General features: G+C 32.2%; 2 protein-coding genes across 4 annotated transcripts; both read left to right on the top strand.

Annotated features, from left to right (window-relative positions):
- The first annotated feature begins 14,330 nt into the window (after positions 1 to 14,330).
- On the top strand, positions 14,331 to 18,649 carry LOC125213390 (uncharacterized protein C594.04c-like). Of its 3 annotated transcripts, XR_007174939.1 has the most exons (5): positions 14,331 to 14,609; positions 14,692 to 14,955; positions 15,032 to 15,517; positions 15,855 to 16,058; positions 18,453 to 18,649. XR_007174939.1 is itself a non-coding variant. In XM_048113921.1 (4 exons), the coding sequence occupies exons 1-3, from the start codon at positions 14,376 to 14,378 to the stop codon at positions 15,506 to 15,508; spliced, it is 975 nt and encodes a 324-aa protein (XP_047969878.1). In that variant the 5' UTR covers positions 14,331 to 14,375; the 3' UTR covers positions 15,509 to 15,517; positions 18,453 to 18,649. The 3 variants fall into 3 exon arrangements, 2 of the variants coding, with proteins under 2 accessions (XP_047969878.1, XP_047969867.1); XM_048113921.1 differs by lacking the exon at positions 15,855 to 16,058; XM_048113910.1 differs by lacking the exons at positions 15,855 to 16,058; positions 18,453 to 18,649 and having other exon boundaries at positions 15,032 to 15,764.
- On the top strand, positions 15,585 to 17,780 carry LOC125188538 (receptor-like protein EIX2). Its single transcript, XM_048085461.1, has 3 exons — positions 15,585 to 15,714; positions 15,810 to 16,063; positions 16,812 to 17,780. Exons 1-3 carry the CDS (start codon positions 15,585 to 15,587, stop codon positions 17,778 to 17,780), a joined length of 1,353 nt encoding a protein of 450 aa, XP_047941418.1.
- Positions 18,650 to 19,632: the final 983 nt, after the last annotated feature.

The raw sequence follows: 19,632 nt of genomic DNA, 5'->3' as shown, positions 1-19,632 counted from the left end.
CTAGTATTATCCCCGTGCTATGGACGGATCAAAATAATTTCAAAATATTGTTTATTTAGATTATAAATTAATTAAATAAAATTAGAAACAATATAAAATAATAAACAAAAATATATTATATATAATAAATATAGATCAATAATATATAGTACTATGAAATAATTAATCACATATACAATATTTTATTTTTAAATGATACTCCCTTCGTTCCATAAGAATATATACTCTTTCCTTTTTTAATTCATCCCACAAGAACATGCACTTTCCAACTTTCTAATTTTAGAAACTCTTTTTACTCTAATGAGGCGAGACTCATTCTCCAACAATAGTTTAATTACTTTTTCTCTCTACCTCTCTCTTACTTTACCAATTTTGCATTAAAACTCATGTCGAACCCAAAGTGTATATTTTTTTGGGGACAGAAGGAGTATGAGATAAACCCTAAATATAGTGACCCTATACACTAAAAACTCAAACCTTAAAACCTAAATCCTAAACCCTCAGCTTTAAAATATACTCATCATGACCAACAAATGAGCAAAATATCAATAAATTCTCCCTCCGTCCCAGTTCAATTTTACTTTGTTGATCACTTATTTTATTTTGGGGATTTTAGATCTGTTGTATTCAATATCTTACACTGGGTCGGCCTACTTGATAATCCTTACTGATAGTTAAGGTTTTTTTTACCGGAATCTTGACTGTAAATCTGTTTATATGCTTATATCAAGAAAGTGCTTTACAAAAGGGCTATGTGAACGGTAACAAAAAAAAAAAAATCTTGCTTGCATTCATCCAAACATCTATTCACTCAATGGTATTATTTATTGGAGCTAAAGTAGCGTTTTGTTGAAGCTAGACTTGTAAAAAAAAGTTTAAATATAAACTAACATCTGTCAAACAAAGAAAGATCCTCCAAATAGGATTTTAAAACGGATAGTTTCATTTCACCTTCATCTCAAAAACACATACACACCTTACTTTGATGATCGACGCGGTATTGTTAGGTTGTAGCTCATTAAGGAATGCGAATTCCATATTGAAAATATTTTTTCTTGTTGAAGAAAAATCCAATAATGTAATAGGAGAAGCTAATGAAGTTGTGAATAAAAAAATAGAAAACATATTTATAGATAAAAATATAAAGAAAGTATTCGTGTGTAATAAATGACGCAAGTTTTTGTATAGTATTGGCGTATATATTGCAAGGGATGTGATCAAATGAAAACCATATATATAATGAAAACTCAAAACTTTAATACTAGTCACTAATTATATCAGATCTGTGGTTAATATTGCTTTCAATTTTTATGTCAACAAGTGCTTGTATTTTTTCAACAGAGGGTAATTTTGTAACTTAATTTTCTGAGCAGTTTCCACACTCCTAATTTCTCTCCCTCTTTCTGTTAGAGTTTGTATACTAGAAATCACCTTTCGAGTGATTGAATACTGTTAAAACTCTTAATTTACTTTCCAAAGGAATAAACAGATTATTTTTGTCATAATGTTGTTATGTTTTACATTTAATAGATGTTTATTACATGTTTAAATGTATAAGTAACTTAACAAAGTCTAAGTCTTTATTTTAGTGGACCGGTTGTGGGCGCCGTTCACTTTAAGGTAACACGGTCAGTTCTAAACAAAGAAAAAGAATAATTTCACAACCTAGATAGGCTTAGACCACCTATCGTGAAAGGTTGCAATGTCAGTCCGATTATTTCTAAGCCTTACTGAAATAAGATGACATTGGTGTGGTGTAGCACTGAATGGATCTAACAGCAAGACAGTCTTTATGCTATCTACCGAAAGACGAGGTCTTGTAAATTGTTATTTCTTAATCAATGTACGTTAGCATTGAGCATACGGTATTGATTATGCACTACTTTGACTTACCAAATGGTGCGGGTTTTTCGCAACCCAATAAGCCTGGTATATTGGGTAGTGGTGATTAATATCTAGCGGTGCTAGGATTGCTATTATGTTGAATCGTGCGCGAGGTGAGTCTCGTTTGATAACATCCTCAAGAGAAACTTGAAATAAGGTTTTATTATTCGGAACCTAGCTAGTTGGAGTTTAATTACTCTATGAATAATAAATAAGTTTTTCCTGCTGAGTCCTCTCTTGGAATAAATAAGATATTAATTAATTAAGTCCATAGCAGACAATAATTAATTAATGGATGTTTCTATCTTAAGCGCGGGAAATAAATATCAAGTAATGGAAACCCGAAGTACTTATAATTTCGGATTTGGATGGGGAGTGCAATATTACTTCAGTAGTGGCTGCTCGTAATATTCCAATTATAAGCTTATATTAAATTGGGTTTAATTTAATTAGTAAAAGCTAATTGGAGGAGCCCATATCCAAAGCCTTCCATAGATCCCTGTCTGGGCCCAATATGTGACTTATTATAAATAGGAGAATAAAGGAGACGTAATATACACTTGTTTTCTCTCTAAAATTTTCGTCCCCCTCTCTTCATAGAAGAGGGACGATTTTTCTTTATGTATTCTTTATTTAAGTCCTAGTACACCTGGTGAGATCAGCCCACCACGATATCAGTTTACAGTCCGGGAACCAGACAGAAGATCCGTGGTTTTGTACTAAAGATCTTCACGTGGAGAAGGCGCTAGCCATCTTCGATTCTTTGGAGAATCTTCAAGGTATAATGGCTAAACCGTAGAAAAACATGTTTTAGGTTTCAATTAATTTAAAGCATGTTTTATTTGAGTTATGAGCATGATACATGTGATAATTACGCGAATAGAATTTGTCTAAATAATCCGCTAAATAGATAGGAATTATTATGTAATTGATTTATCTAAGCGCTTCCGCTGCCAACTCCTTCACTTTCCAAATTGAAATATTCACAATCTTCACCATTGTGAATGACGTCTCATTCTCAACAATTAAACTGATATCTTTGTCTGTTCAGCATCGGAGTAATATTATCTGTCTGAAACTCATTTTGCATAATACTCCGATCCGGCTGAATCTCATCTTTCATACAATCATTTTGCGTAATCCATGTCAAATAAGTTTTCTATTATATGGAGGATTCTAACGCTGATAAAGGTAATTTCATTTGGTGTAATATGTGTTCAAACGAATATTGATTTTCCTCTTTCCAAATGTTTGCTTTTAGTATGTCGTAGTTTGAATCATTCGAGATTCATAATTTCTCCTTGTTGAAGTGTTTTTCATATGTTGAAGATGTTTCATTTCCAAAATTTTGATTTTCCATTAAACCTGTGTTGAAATTTTGAATCAGTAGATCTGACTTGAAGCCTTACGTCGGCAAGCTTTTTGAATCAGTAGAAGATGGCGTTTCCTTTTTTCATATGTTGAAGATGTTTCATTTCTAGAATTTTGATTTTCCATTGAACCTGTATTAAAATTTTGAATCAGTAGATCTGACTTGAAGCCTTATGTCGGCAAGCTTTTTGAATCAGTAGAAGATGACGTTTCCTTTTTTCATATGTTGAAGATGTTTCATTTCTAGAATTTTGATTTTCCTTTGAACCTGTGTTGAAATTTTGTGGTATTTTTGTTGATATGTCGTTGCACGTGGTTGATCCTACGTTGACATTTGTAATCTACAATTGATTCTACGTTGAAATTATAATGAAAATTTTGTTGATTCTATATTGATATTTATAGATGTTGTGCGAGTTCATTAAGGTCATTTTCGTTGATTCTATATTGATATTTTTTATACAAATTAATCACAAACTCAGCCGAATACAATAATCAACACAATTTCAACGCAAGAAATTCAGCATTCCAGAATTCAACAAAAAATCAACATGAATGTTTCATTATCATGAGACAATGGACACAAATTCAAAATAAAATCTTCATAAAACTAACCCAGATTTTAGAATCAACACGATATCAATAAAGCAGCAACAAAGTATCAACCAATTTCACGCAACAAAAAACAACCAATCAGTAGAACATAATTCAACCAATTTCACCCAAAAAATAAACAATAGCATAAAGAAAAATTCAATGCGATTTCAACAATAAATTCAAGTAATTTTACAATAGCAGAATCAAAGAATCAACGCAATTTCAACACAAAATTCAACCAATTTTTCTGATGATTCAATACATGATCGGAATTAGCTAGGTGTTTTGGCCGGAAAAACAACCAAATTGCGGGAAAAAAAAATTCAAAGTCGGATCCTGCCCAAGTTTAAACTAGGGTTTTGGCAAAAAAATCTCACTCTTCGAGGACTCCGCCGTATCCTGCCTAGGTTTTCGCCTCTCAGAATTCATTGAAAATGTCGTTGCTGCTTCGTTGCTGATTCACGCGCTTCGTTGCTGAGGGTTAGAGAATGAGGAGAAGAAAGCGACAAAGGAAAAGACGACTAAAAGTTGGAATGAATCAATGAGGTGGGAGGGGGGGGGGAAAAATTGAAACTTTAATTACGTGATTAGTGGAGGAGAGAGCGACGAAACTGTTTATGTTTGAGTTTAAGCATATATCTCAAATTTATCATAATTAAATATTTTACATTTTATAAATATAACTAATTTTCACCATTATTTATTGGATTGAACACATGTTAATTTTATCGGTAGCAACCCGATTAACCCGCTGGGCTAGCCCGAAACCCGAGCTTTTAGGGTTAGGGTTGAACTTTTATAACCCGAAAAAATCACAGCCCGGTTAGCCCGCACCCGATTGACCCGTAACCCGAATAGGGTTAGCCCGAAACCTGGTGGGCTGGCCCGATTGACATCCCTACAGATAAGTTATTGACATTTTAATCTGGAATAATAATAATCATTGATTAGTACTCCATATTTAATGGCTAGGATTAAAATTTTGAGTTTTCATTATATATGGTTTTCATTATATCACTGCCAATTTGTACATGTCATAATTATTGCTACATTAATTCTAATTGACCATAACCGACGAACACTTTTAAAAATTCCAAGGAAGATAAAGGAAATTGTCTAACGATTGTCGCATAGGAATAAGTTCTCATCATAAATTCCCATCACCATATATAACCGCCCAATTATATATGATCATGATTGTAACCAATTAACCAATTTAATTATTTTTATTTATTACATTTACATCCTTTTCATAAAATAGTTATGAAAAACTCTCAAAACTCCCCATTTATAGACTAAACGAATATAATTAAAAAAAATTGTATAACATAGATACATGCACGTCTTCTATAAAATAGAAAATCCAATTACCATTACAATATTAAATTAATACCAAAATAATTTAATTATAGACTAAACGAATATAATTAAATTTCTTTTTAAATAACATACATACATGCACGTCTTCTATAAAATAGAAAATCCAATTAACCATTACAATATTAAATTAATACCAAAAGAATTTAAGAAATATTATAATCAATCAAAACTAAAAATATCTCAATATATTACTGTACTACATTTTATTAAATTAGAATTTTTAATTATAGTATGATTTTGAAATACCAAGCCTAAAAGTTCAAAATTGATAGTAAGATTAATTTGAATATTCATTTGGACATATATATGGAGCTAATTAGCAATTAATTCTAAAAGTTAATTGTAGTAAGGTTTTTAATTATGCTCAATTGCATAAGTAAGTTCCTCTTGACATATTCGAAAATTTAATACCAAACCTATAAATTAAAAAATTATCAATTTTTAACTATAATAAAATTCGAACATTCATATGGATATAATTATTGAATTAATTTATAATTAATTTTAGAAATTAATTACTCCATTATAAAATCTTTATCACAATTATGTTCAATTACGTGCGGCCGGTCATGTGTCCTACTTAAATGGAAAAAACACAATTAAACTTTTACAATAGCTGTGAAAAAAAGTAAAAAAGAAAATAGAAAGTACATTTTGCGTGGAGTAATATATTATACGTTTATAAAGAGATAAAAATAGTAATTTTCTGTACGTTTATTATTAAAATTTTAGGTTTATTATTAACGGGATGGTGTGGTTAATTGAGAATATGATTCCAAATTAATCGTAATTTAATTTTAGTAAGATTTGAATATTCATTAGGACATATATATTAAATTAATTTATAATTATTTCTAAAAGTAATTATAATAAGGTTTGTATCACTAATTAAGCTCAATTACATAAGTTGATTTCTTGAATATGTTCGAGAATATAACAAAATATTAGCTTGAATGTTCATTTTGGTAATGTATCTTTAAATACAAAGTTAACCCAATATGAGTATAAGAAGTTGTTCTTGGCTTCTTCCTCCATCTTCATTGCAGAGCCTTCCTCCACTCATCTTTCATTCAAAACATGCATTTCGCGCACTTTCTCTATCATAAAATACAATAATAAAATGAAAATGCAATTTTCATAATCTGAAAATATTTTGCGTTTGCAAAGTTCAACCACCTTAAAGGAACGATATGGGATGCGTTTTGCAACACCATTTGAACTATTTTCAACATAAAAATGAGTGTTGATGGCGATCCTCACTTGCTTCGCACTCATGACCGACGATGGGTTGTGCCTTTTTTAGAGTTGCACGCTTAGGTGTGTGATGAAATACTAAGTACTAATTTACAGTAATAACTAATAACTAATATCAATTTTGTATGTTAAAAATATCAACAAAAGACATAGATATTTCAATGTTCTTATGTTGATAAACTTATATCTTCGTGTTGATATTTAATTTTTCATGTTGTATTGATATAATTATGTCTTTGTGTTGATAATTTTAATACATAGAATTGAAAGTTACTCCTATTAATTATTACTGTAAATTAGTTAGCACACTAACGCAACCCTGCATGCTCATTACACTCTTTAGCCGAGTCTAAACTTGCGGCCTTCACAAAGATATGAGAGTTCAATGAGTGTAAAATATGCATTGATTTTGTTGGTATTTATAGAGATTCGCATATACTTGTTTTATAAGCTTATGAATCTCTTCTTATTCCTGTATAAATTTTATTTGACCCTTAAAATTCTTCTGTTAATTAGGAGTATTGATTATAGAATGAGGAGTCTAAAAAACGTTTATTCTATTGTTATAAACAAATTATTTTTTAATGTTTCCTATAACTAACGTATGCCATCAACTGCATCAAATTAATTGTGTAGACGAAGGGCCCAATTTAATTTATAATTTTAATTAAATAAAATAAGAAACCATAAAAAGTTTTCTGTTCTATTTTATGCTATTTACTCTATTACATCAAATTAATTGCGTAGGGGAAAGGTCTAATTGGATTTATAATGTTAACTGAAGAATTACTTTATATAATTTGATCATCAATTTTAATGGTTAGCATTTATGTTATTTTATTTTGAACTAAATTTAATAAACTCAGAGCATTCTCATAGTCTCAATAAAAATAGATAATTGACGATTTTAACCTTCTCTAAAGTTAAAAATAAATTTTAAAAAATAATTATTCGGAGATTCAAAACCCGCCTATTATATATAGATAGGTTATTAGGGGCATGTTAGGGTGCCACCACCCTTTAAAATAACACCATATCACCATTCCTAGCCAATCATTTGTATACGTGGACGAATAATAAGCTGTCACGTGGCAAAAAAAATTCTGAAAAATGACGGTCAACAATTTGGTGGTCTTTATCCAGCAATATTTCTTGTCCAGCAATATCTGACACACTATACAACAATCTATAGATTGCTTTGTGTTGTGTTTGTAATATTGTTGTGTAGCGTTTATAATATTGCTGTATAAGTGGTGTCACGGTGTCATTTTAAGAGGGGTTGTCATTTTAACACAAACCTAGGTTATTGATGTATAAATAATGCATAGATGCATAAACTAATATAAATTAGTTTTTTTTTATTTGTCATTTTTATAAATTTTTGTTATTTTCTATATTTTATACTCCTTCGTTCCATAAAAATATCCCCTTCTATTTTTTTTAACTTTCTTCTTCTCTCTAATAATGTGAGCCTCATTTTCCTCTAATAACACTATAATTAATTTTTTATTATGTCCTAAATATTTATATTTTTATGGGACGGAGGAAATATGTTTTTTTATAAATGGAAATATAGTTTTGCCTTAATGTGAAGTGGCGTAGTGAAAGTTTAATTAGGATGTTCAAGTTCAATATAGTATATAAGTTTGATTCTTGAGCACCGCGTGACATCAATTTAATTCACTTGCAAAAAATGTTAATTGTGAATATTTGTTACTACTGATATTAAATTGTTTCTCACTGGTCCAACAATAAAGTAGTTTATTTAAATAGAATATTAATTGAGTAATTGAAGCTAAGCAATGAGTCGGTTCGTGTGCGTAATAATAGTCAGACTTCTCAAATCCAGAAAATCCGCTAGATCACGGGGTCTAGGAACTCAGAGAATCTTTGAAACCCTCAGTCGTTGTGCACACAATCTTACCCTGCTCTTCAAAACCCTCATCCCACAGTACTAAAAACTAGTATAAGGAAGTAGGGATCAAATCCCACAGAGATGGAAGCGTAAGAAAACATGCAAGAGAATTTGGACACTGTTTTTGGCTGCTGCCACGCATTTTTGGGGAGATTTGACTACTAGACTCGGGAAATGTAAATAATCTATTCTAACAGCTAGATCTAGGCAAATATTAAGGAAACATGCATGACGAAAAACAAGACATAAGCAAGATAACTCTTCAGCTATAACATTTTACCAGACCTAGTGAACAATTTTTGCCTAAAGTTAGCCTAGACAGAAGAAAGACAGATCGTGGGGACCATTTCTCAAAATAGCAAGGTACGAATGAAAAGCTGCAAAATAACTAACTAAAGGTTCAACTAACAACTAGCTTCATCTTCTCCAACGATCCTTGATCACAAAATGCAGAGAAAAACAAGGCAAACTATAAAACTAAACAGAGCAAGCTGAATTAAACCGTTTAACTACTATTAACTACGAAAATTAAACAGATCTATTATCACTAGACGAGGTCAATGAGAAAACAGAATCAAACATCAAAAACCATGCAGAATTATAACAGATCTAGGCATCGCACGCTTCATCCGCTCCGGATCCAAGCCATCCACAACAAACCACAACAATTCCCATCTCCGATCACACAGATTCAACCAGATTTAACCGATCAACTACGATCTCCACACAATTCAACTCAACAACTCAGATCAATCGCTAAAAACATCCAAAATAAAACAGAAAAGCAGCAATAACATGAAACGAAACCATAGCAAGAACTTTCATAGCTATTGAGTATGAATCCAACAGAGAATAAGCAAAGCCAAGCTTCGAACAACGAAGGCTCGGGAAATCCAAAAACAGAGATAAAGACTGAAAACTGTAAATTGTTTCTTCGCCTCGCGTGGAGACAGGGGTACACAACTCTGATGTAATTACGAACCCAAAAACCCAAAACTGATCCCCAAATGTGTGTGTAGAGTGTGAGACGTGAGCTAAGAGCTAAAAAGTGGATGGATGATGCCGAAATGCTTCTCGCGTGCTCTTATTCATAAGGAGTTGAGCTTCTAGATCATTCCTTGAATTCTCCATTCTGCCCTTCGTCTAGGATGCTCCTCCGTCTGGTGAATTTTCTTCTTTCTGCTCACTTTCTCTGTCAGACTCCTTTCTCCAGGCAATCTTCTCCTTCCTTCCTGGATCTGACATTTTTTTCTACACACCTGGCTTACAAAACCTTGTTAGACCGAAGAAATTACAAAATTTACCCTATAACCAATGCATGAAATTAGCCTTATCAGTAATTCTCATAAATTTACTACATACAATTTACTAGAATGATTCCATAATTTAAATGTAAACCCACAACAGTTTTAATCTTCTTTTTGGATACAACAAATTTGTGTGCATCTACTAAAAATATTTTATGTACCCAAACTTGCAAAGTATGGTTTAACATACGTATTTAATACAATGTTATAAACTTACAATTTCTCATAGCAAGATATACTTATTTATTTAAAAAGTTATATACAAATTATTTATTTAAAAAATCGTAGTATATGAAAACGAAATTAGTAACTCAAAAAAGTAGTACATCTAAGACCATTTTAAATCTTAAAGTCGTGAGAAATAATTTGGTGACGCTAGAACTATTTTTAAATTATATCATAATGAAACTATCACTTTTTAATCCTATTTAGAGGATCATTCTCTGTTTCACTGATGTTAGTTCATATTTAAAGTTTTTTTTACAAGTCTAGCTTCAACAAAACACTACTTCGGCTCCAAAAAATAATATCATTGGGTGAATAGATGCTTGAATGAATGCAAGTAAGATTTATTTTTGTTTACCGTTCACATAACTCTATTGTAAAACACTTTCTTGACATGAGCATATAAACAGATTTATAGCCAAGATTCAGGTAAAAAAAAACCTCTACTCTCAGTAAGGATATTCAAGCAACTTTTTTATGAAGTTTATTCACAGGGTTTGGTGCAATGCTTAAGGAAGTGAGGATTTTCAGTACAGTTTCAAGTTTATTATTTGTTTTATTTTCATTGATGTTGTGTGTGTGTGTGTGTGTTTTTCACTTTTCTCGACGACAAATTGTATTAGAAAATGAGGTAAAGGGGCAGGCTGTGGACGAAGGTCGATGATGTGATGAGATTTCTGTGTAGCATCACCGCTGGCATACTCATCATGTCAAAACATATCCGGGCGTATATCTTTTTCAATATTAATATTATTATTAGTTTGATTTATTGTAGATTAGACTTATTCACATGGATGAAATATTTTTGATTTAATCTTCTTCAATATTTATATTATTATTAGTTTGACTAATTGTAGTTTATTCTTTTGTTATATGGATCAGCTATTAGGTTATTCAATAAGTTGAAGCTTTCCCATATTGGTCCTTATATGTACTAGTATCACACCTGTGCGATGCACAGATTAAATATTTTAAAATAATAATTTTAAATTATAGGTTATTTACAAAAAATTTAAAACATTATAAAAAATGTATATAATAACTATGAATTATACGGCTAAAACATATATATTAAACATGAAATAATTAAGAATGAATCATAAAAATTTGGAAAGCTTTGATTCATAATACATGAATGGAAATTATTTGAAATAACATCATTTCATTAAGTTCTTCGAAGAAAAAAAAATCCATGTATTATGGAGTACTAAATAAAAATACTATTCCTATATTAGAATTAATTGAAAGTATAACATCTCACGAACTACTTTCTATACAAAAATTTCATAATTGTGAATAAATAAATTATAAATCAATATTATTAGACTAATTCAAATTAACTTATTACTATTTTGTTATTAATTGACACACTTAATAACAACAAATTTTAAAAATTGACATGGAATAAATATAAAACAATAGCTAAATGATTCAGGCAATATTAAAGTAAAACTTAAAAAAGAATTAAAAAAGAATTAAGTTATAATATACTATTTAATTTATAAGAGCATTAATACTTCCATAACTCAACTTATATAGATATGTGGAAAAAAAATACTGATATAGTATAATTTTCTATCATGGGACAGAGGATATAGTAATAACGTCTTATATAAGTGATCTAAAAAGATGGTAATATATATTAGTGAAGGCTATCGCTTAGCCAAATATATAACGGACCAATAATATAGGCAAGCTTAAACTTAAAAGCCTAATAGCTCATCTTTATAACAAAAGGAATAACGGCAAGCTTAAACTTAAAAGCCTAATAGCTCATCTTTATAACAAAAGGAATAAACTACAGTTCATCAGACTAATATAATTATTGAAGAAGATTAGACCAAAAATATAAAGACCAATAATATGGGGAAGTCTAAACTTGATGAATAGCCTAATATCCAATCCACAATTAGTAGGACTATTAATAATATTATTATTTAAAAAGACTAAATATGAATATGCAAATTGGACAGGAGTATGGCAGCTGTGATGCTACACAGAAATTTCACCATATCATCGGCCTTCGTCCACGCTGTGCCCCTCTACCTCATTCTTTGTCGTTGTGAAGATTAAAAAAAAAAACAAATAAACAAAACAAAACACACAACCACAATGAAAATACAACAAATGATAAACATGAAATTGTACGAAAAAACGTCACTTCCTTAAGTATTGCACCAAACTTTTCGTGTAAACTTCACGGAAAAGTTGCTTGAATGCTAACGCCCTAAGCAAAAAAAATATAATTAATGATTTTATATAATTTGCATACAAAAATAAAATAACTCATTAAACAACATACCGCACGGTAATGAAAAACACTATAACCCGATGGCATTGGTTATGGCTCCATGAGCAGTAGCTTCATAAACGTGGATGCAACGAACTTCGATAACAAAATAAATTGTGGAAGGCTCCAGATCATTGAGAAAGGTGAAGAATGATTCCATGATGTCGACCTTTTTTCATAAGATATGAACAAAAATATCAAACTTAAGTGTGAGGTAAGTAGGAATGTGTAGATAGTAAGTCTTCAAACGTCATATTTATAGATAAAAAATTAACCATGAGATGCTTTACAACTTCTCCAAATTAAAGTCATTAATTTGCACCTTTAAATGTGAATAATAAGTTTCAAAAACTGAATAATTAATTAAAAAATTGATTGATGGATGGAAACTATATACGGACACACATTAATTTTATAAGAGAATTTAATATTTTGATTTTTTATTCTATTCTCATAGAGAATTCATGATAGCAAATATGTAACGGTAAAATAATGATGAGCATTAATTTTTGGATATTAAATTGAGTGTTACAAAGAAATGAAATGACATTTAATTAAAATAATTTTATATTACTCGATACTTATGAAATTAAAAGAGACTTAATCTTTTAATCTAAAATGGCAGATAGATGAGTTTTTGATTAAAATTTTTAACCTATGTAATACGCATATATACTTGTTTGGTTCTTAAATGAGAGTTAGTGATTTCCTATGTGCATAAAAATAATTTTGTACGTACATAAATTCTTTAATATATTGAAATAAATTAAGATACACACGCGGTGTGAAAATTATGTTAATTCATCAATATATTATATATACATGGTGGATTTCTATTTATTACTAACGCTTAACCCAACAAAAATTATTTCCCCACACAATAATGTGATTAGATTGTAACTGCCATTTTAAATTATCATAATTATTACTAATACAATTCTTAATTTTGAAAGAAGTTACAAATCCTATAATTATTATTAATACACTATATTGTTTAATACAAATATATTTTAAAAATATTCTAAATTAGTACTCAAAACACAACTTTTATATGATGAAGATGTATAGATAGATTTTCATTTGTAATACCCAAAATGATATATGGACAAAGAAGATGCTTATTAATTATGATTCCCACATTTATCGGTTATTAAATAATTAATTATTGAATTATAAATGCTATATGCATTGATTATCATGCCCAATTATCAAATATTCAAATTAGTCCATAACTTATAAGTATTTCAGAATGAGGATAAAACTTATAAATATTTCAAAAGAATGAGCATATATACTTGTTTGGTTCTTAAATGAGAGTTAGTGATTTCCTATGTGCATAAAAATAATTTTGTACGTACATAAATTCTTTAATATATTGAAATAAATTAAGATACACACGCGGTGTGAAAATTATGTTAATTCATCAATATATTATATATACATGGTGGATTTCTATTTATTACTAACGCTTAATCCAACAAAAATTATTTCCCCACACAATAATGTGATTAGATTGTAACTGCCATTTTAAATTATCATAATTATTACTAATACAATTCTTAATTTTGAAAGAAGTTACAAATCCTATAATTATTATTAATACACTATATTGTTTAATATAAATATATTTTAAAAATATTCTAAATTAGTACTCAAAACACAACTTTTATATGATGAAGATGTATAGATAGATTTTCATTTGTAATACCCAAAATGATATATGGACAAAGAAGATGCTTATTAATTATGATTCCCACATTTATCGATTATTAAATAATTAATTATTGAATTATAAATGCTATATGCATTGATTATCATGCCCAATTATCAAATATTCAAATTAGTCCATAATTTATAAGTATTTCAGAATGAGGATAAAACTTATAAATATTTCAAAAGAAGGCCAAAACTCTCCTTTTATATATGTATAGATTTGATAATGCGGTAGCCGTCACTAATTTGTATGACCATTGTTTTGAAGATATTACTACTATATTTTAGTCAAATATATTACCAACAATTTTTATTTATTTTGTATTAGTATTTTTTTACATATCTATACGTAGATAGACACCTCTCCATTTATAGCTTTCCATAATTTCTTGAACGGCATCCGATTTTGTCAAGATCCGAAAGAGCAGAGTTTGGTGGGATGGCACAGTCGAGTTGCAATAATCTCCGCAACGCCGCGATTGCGCTTCTTGTTCCTCTCCCTTCACTTTTCTTCTATCTCTCCTTCCTCCGCCGCACAGAATCATCACCCGATTCACTCTCTCCCCTCTGGGCGTGGTGCTACCACCACCCTCTTCTCTTAGCCAACGCTCTCTTTTTTCTCAATGTCAATCTACTCTTTTGGCTTCTGGGTCTCCTCCAATCCACCCACTGGGTATTCTATTGTATTGTATTGTACCTCGTTATTCAATTTTCCAATTTTCATTTTTCACTGTCGGTATTTGGCTGCATTGCAGATGATAGATTTGTATTGGACGGTCATACCTGTAATGCTGGTACACTACTTCGCAACTCACCCAATTGCAGAATCCAATGCTTTGAGATCGAGCCTCGTCATTCTTTTGACCTGGATTTGGTCCTTGCGCCTCACTCACAGCTACTTCCGCCGCGAAAAGTGGCAGTGGGGTGCACGAGAAGACTGGAGATTTAACGATTTGCGGCGTCAGTACGGCACAAACTGGTGGTGGATCTCATTCTTTGCTGTCTATCTTTCGCAGCAGGTTGTAGTTCAACTGTTTGATGAATGTCCTCAACAAAAACATAATGCTTTTTTTAATGATTTTGATGGAATGCCAGGTTTTCTTGATTGGAATATGCTTGCCTCTCTATGTTGTCCACACAAAGGACGTGCAGATTAATGCCTGGGATGTAGCTGCTGCCCTAGTTTGCTTAACTGGCGTCACAGTTGCATATTTCGCAGATACGCAGCTTCACAATTTCGTTAGCAGAAACGAGAGGCGGAAACAGCTCGGACAGTCCTTAGTGCCGAATCTTGATGAGGGTATGTGGTACTACTCACGGCATCCAAACTATTTTGGCGAGCAGCTGTGGTGGTGGGGATTGGCGCTCTTTGCTTGGAACTTGGATTGTGGGTGGAGTTTTTATGGTGCATTCGTTAATAGCTTGTGCTTGGCCTACGTTACAATTCTTGTCGAGGAGCGAATGTTGAAGCAGGAGTACCGGGCTCAGGCATACAAGAAGTATCAAGAAAGTACGTCTGTTTGGATACCTTGGTTCAAGACATCCTCAGCAGGGAAAGAGAAGGGGATATGATTGCTCCGAGTATGTCCACATCTACTCTCATTGCTATTTGTAGCTTTTCATTTGCCCAGGGATTATTGTGAAGGTTATGAGTAAAGGTTTGGTGGATAAGGGGTACTACAAGCAGAAGGTGATTGATAAATACTGTGGGGAGATTGAGATGCTTGAGAATAAGCATGTATTGAGGGTTGATCAGGAGGACCACTCCGTTGTAGATTGTTTCATTACATTCCAACTTGAGTTAATTTCTTCATCATCCCACAAAATATGCGTACCGTATTCCATGAAATCATGATATCTTATAAAAGAATAGCAATCAAAATCCATGTTGTTGTTCTTCTCTGTTTGTTTGTTTCAGGAGATGCACAAGTGAGATGCGTTGAGAGCGACAAAAAAGCACTTCTTAGCTTCAAGAATGGCCTCATTGACGAGCACGGTATCCTCTCCTCGTGGCGGGGCAACGAATGTTGCAAATGGTACGGTGTTAAATGCAGCAACACCACTAGCCACGTCGTCGCCCTCCAACTTAATAATGTTGATTACGACTATGGTGTATTGCAAGGTGAGGTTCGTTCGTCTTTGGTTGAGTTGCATCACTTAAATTATCTTGACCTCAGTCGGAATGATTTTGGAGGCATTCCAATCCCGGAATTCATTGGTTCCATGAAACAATTATGACACTTGTATCTTAGCAGCTCTAACTTTTTCGGGAAAGTTCCTCCTCAGTTAGAGAATCTTACCAACCTAAAATCACTTGATCTTAGTTGGAATCATTTTGGGAGCCTCCTTAACCAGTTATGGAAACTTATCAATCTGCAATCACTTGACCTTAGTTCGAATGGTTTCGGGACCCTCCCTCCTTTATTAGAGAACCTTACCAACCTACTCTCACTTGATCTTTCGTTCAACAATTTTAGTTCCGTATCTGCTTTTAATCTTGGTTTTGTATTCGAATCACTCGAAATATTTGACTTGTCTTATAATCAACTCAATGGATCGATGTCAGATCTGAGAGGATTTCCTTCTTTGACAAAACTGGATCTTGGGGGAAATAACCTTACAGGCTCTATTCCTTTGAACATTGGCCAACTCTCCGTGCTTCAAGTTCTAGATCTTTCTTATAATTTTTTAGAAGGTTCAGTTCCTCTAAGTATTGGCCAACTCTCCAATCTTCAAAGGCTATATCTTTCTCATAATTCTTCCAGGTTTAGTCAATGAATCCCACTTCTCCAAGCTTCATAAGTTAAACTCACTAGATCTATCTTTGAATTCATTGATCTTGGATATTGCACCTAATTGGATTCCACCTTTTCAGTTGGATAGTGTGAATTTAGCTAGGTGCAATGTGGGCCCATATTTTCCAAAATGGCTCCAAACTCAGAGGAATTTGGCATACCTTAATCTCAATGGTACCAATATAACAGATGAAGCCCCTAGGTGGTTGTGGAGTATGTCTTCTTCATTATGCTACTTACGCCTCTCCAATAATCAAATAAGTGGTATGGTTCCGAATCTCTCAACCACCATCATTGAACATATGGATCTCAGTTACAATCAATTCCGAGGTCCTATACCATTATTCCCTGTCAATGCTTCGCATATTCAGCTGAATGGAAATATGTTCTCGGCTTCAATTTCATCTCTTTGCAAAACTCCCCATAATTATCTTAGATACTTTGACCTATCAAATAATCAGTTGGCAGGAGAGGTTCCCAATTGTTGGGACAAAATGACAAACTTGAGATACCTCAATTTGGCTAACAATGGTTTTTTAGGTGAAATTCCTTCCTCTTTCGGTAACTTACAGGAATTAGTTGCACTCCAGATGCACGGTAATGGGTTTTCCGGAGAATTACCTTTTAATTTGAGACTTTGCCAATATTTGCTTATGATTGATGTTGGTGGGAACAACTTAACAGGAGAGATCTCCACTTGGATTGGCCAGCTGTATCAAATGCAATTTCTTAACTTTCGTGGAAATAAGTTGCATGGCAGGCTTGGCAGCATTCCTCCCGAGATATGCGATCTTATTGATATTCAGGTTTTGGATTTATCAATAAACAATCTATCTTCGATAATACATGATTGTTTCAACAATTTCACTGTCTTGGCAAGTGAGAGTATCGTTGCCACATATGTTGATTCAATTAATGTTGGTATACGGTACGGTAGCTATGAAAAATGGGAATATGAATATTCATCGTTTCAATGGAAAGGCCAGGAATCAAATAACAAGGAAAATCTCAAGCTTCTCAAACTCATTATTTTTCAAGTAATCGATTGACCGGAATCATTCCCAAATCATTTTCAAGGATGAGCCATTTGAATTCCTTGAATCTTTCAAGAAATAGTTTGATAGAATATATTATTCTAGATATTGGTAAAATGGAGAAGCTAGATTCTCTTGATCTATCTCATAACCGATTCTCGGGCAAGATACCTACAAGTCTGGCATAAATATACATTGTTAGTGTTCTTGATTTGTCGAACAACAAGTTGTCTGGAAAAATTCCGACGAGTACTCAACTTCAGAGCTTCAGTTTATGACGGGAATGATGGACTCTATGGCAATCCTATGTGCCCCGGAGATAGCTTGAGGCCATCCACCTCTAATCCGGTGGAAAACATGAATGAGAAAGATGGTAACAACTTCTCATTTATGCAAGAAGTTGGGATTTCAATGGGCTTTGGTTTTATATTTGGATTTTGGGGAGTTATTGGTTCATTCATATTAAAGAAATCATGGAGAATAACATTCTTCAACTTGTATGCTGGAGATTGGCTCTACGTCAGGGTTGGTTAATATTTACTACATTTATTCGCTTTAATACTTTTATTTAGGTTAATTTTTTAAAATAACATAACATTTACTTGAATTGGTTAAATTCACATTGCATTTACAATGTTGCAATCAAGATTCCATTTTTGAGAATTATAACATTCGCATTTTTCTCAGTGGTGAAGCAAGGAGTTTAGCGTTGAGTCAAGTGGACCAAGCTCCTGACCGGTGATCCTTCTAAGTTGTTGTAATTTGGAAATAATAATTCATCTATTTTCGCTTGTGAATTAGGTGAATGTAGTTTCACTTTGTTTTCATTGTATTTTACCTTTATTTGTATATGTTGCATCTATAAATGAATGTTTGTATTTTTATATTCTAAGGCAAACAAACTACAAAAGTTTTTATAGAATTTGGTTCCTGAGGTGCAGATTTTTGTATGAATGGCCAAGGATCAAATTTCACTGTTGTCGTGTAGTTGTGAGACCTTGAGAGGTGGCCTTCTGGCAGATAGTGGATTAGGCCCTCCCTTTAACAGATCACTGTGCACCCTGATTTAACACCATTTTTAATACTGTTGGACTGAGATGAGGCCCTCAGGATTGGGGTTTCAACCGGAGATTGGCTCTACGTCAGGGTTGGTTAATATTTACTACATTTATTCGCTTTAATACTTTTATTTAGGTTAATTTTTTAAAATAACATAACATTTACTTGAATTGGTTAAATTCACATTGCATTTACAATGTTGCAATCAAGATTCCATTTTTGAGAATTATAACATTCGCATTTTTCTCAGTGGTGAAGCAAGGAGTTTAGCGTTGAGTCAAGTGGACCAAGCTCCTGACCGGTGATCCTTCTAAGTTGTTGTAATTTGGAAATAATAATTCATCTATTTTCGCTTGTGAATTAGGTGAATGTAGTTTCACTTTGTTTTCATTGTATTTTACCTTTATTTGTATATGTTGCATCTATAAATGAATGTTTGTATTTTTATATTCTAAGGCAAACAAACTACAAAAGTTTTTATAGAATTTGGTTCCTGAGGTGCAGATTTTTGTATGAATGGCCAAGGATCAAATTTCACTGTTGTCGTGTAGTTGTGAGACCTTGAGAGGTGGCCTTCTGGCAGATAGTGGATTAGGCCCTCCCTTTAACAGATCACTGTGCACCCTGATTTAACACCATTTTTAATACTGTTGGACTGAGATGAGGCCCTCAGGATTGGGGTTTCAACCTTTTTGTATGAAAAATATTCATAGAATTAAAATTTATTGAATGTGATCGCGAATTCATCGACTCCACGTCATTTGTAAGCTTGCGCGAAGCCTGATCTAGAAATTCAATTCGATTCAAC

Source organism: Salvia hispanica, chromosome 1 (genome assembly GCF_023119035.1).
Source record: "Salvia hispanica cultivar TCC Black 2014 chromosome 1, UniMelb_Shisp_WGS_1.0, whole genome shotgun sequence".
Classification (NCBI taxonomy): domain Eukaryota; kingdom Viridiplantae; phylum Streptophyta; class Magnoliopsida; order Lamiales; family Lamiaceae; genus Salvia; species Salvia hispanica.
The sequence above is the reverse complement of the archived record's forward strand: the minus strand, read 5'-3'. Positions and strand labels throughout refer to the sequence as shown.

Excerpts from the sequence above, each read along its gene's own strand:
- LOC125188538 (XM_048085461.1), top strand. The coding sequence starts at position 15,585 with ATGAGTAAAGGTTTGGTGGATAAGGGGTACTACAAGCAGAAGGTGATT. Across the intron at positions 15,715-15,809 it reads GGACCACTCCGTTGTAGATT|CAATCAAAATCCATGTTGTT; the intron begins GTTTCATTACAT and ends ATAAAAGAATAG. Across the intron at positions 16,064-16,811 it reads ATGGTGTATTGCAAGGTGAG|TTGGATAGTGTGAATTTAGC; the intron begins GTTCGTTCGTCT and ends CCACCTTTTCAG.
- LOC125213390 (XM_048113921.1), top strand. The coding sequence starts at position 14,376 with ATGGCACAGTCGAGTTGCAATAATCTCCGCAACGCCGCGATTGCGCTT. Across the intron at positions 14,610-14,691 it reads TCCTCCAATCCACCCACTGG|ATGATAGATTTGTATTGGAC; the intron begins GTATTCTATTGT and ends GCTGCATTGCAG. Across the intron at positions 14,956-15,031 it reads CTGTCTATCTTTCGCAGCAG|GTTTTCTTGATTGGAATATG; the intron begins GTTGTAGTTCAA and ends ATGGAATGCCAG.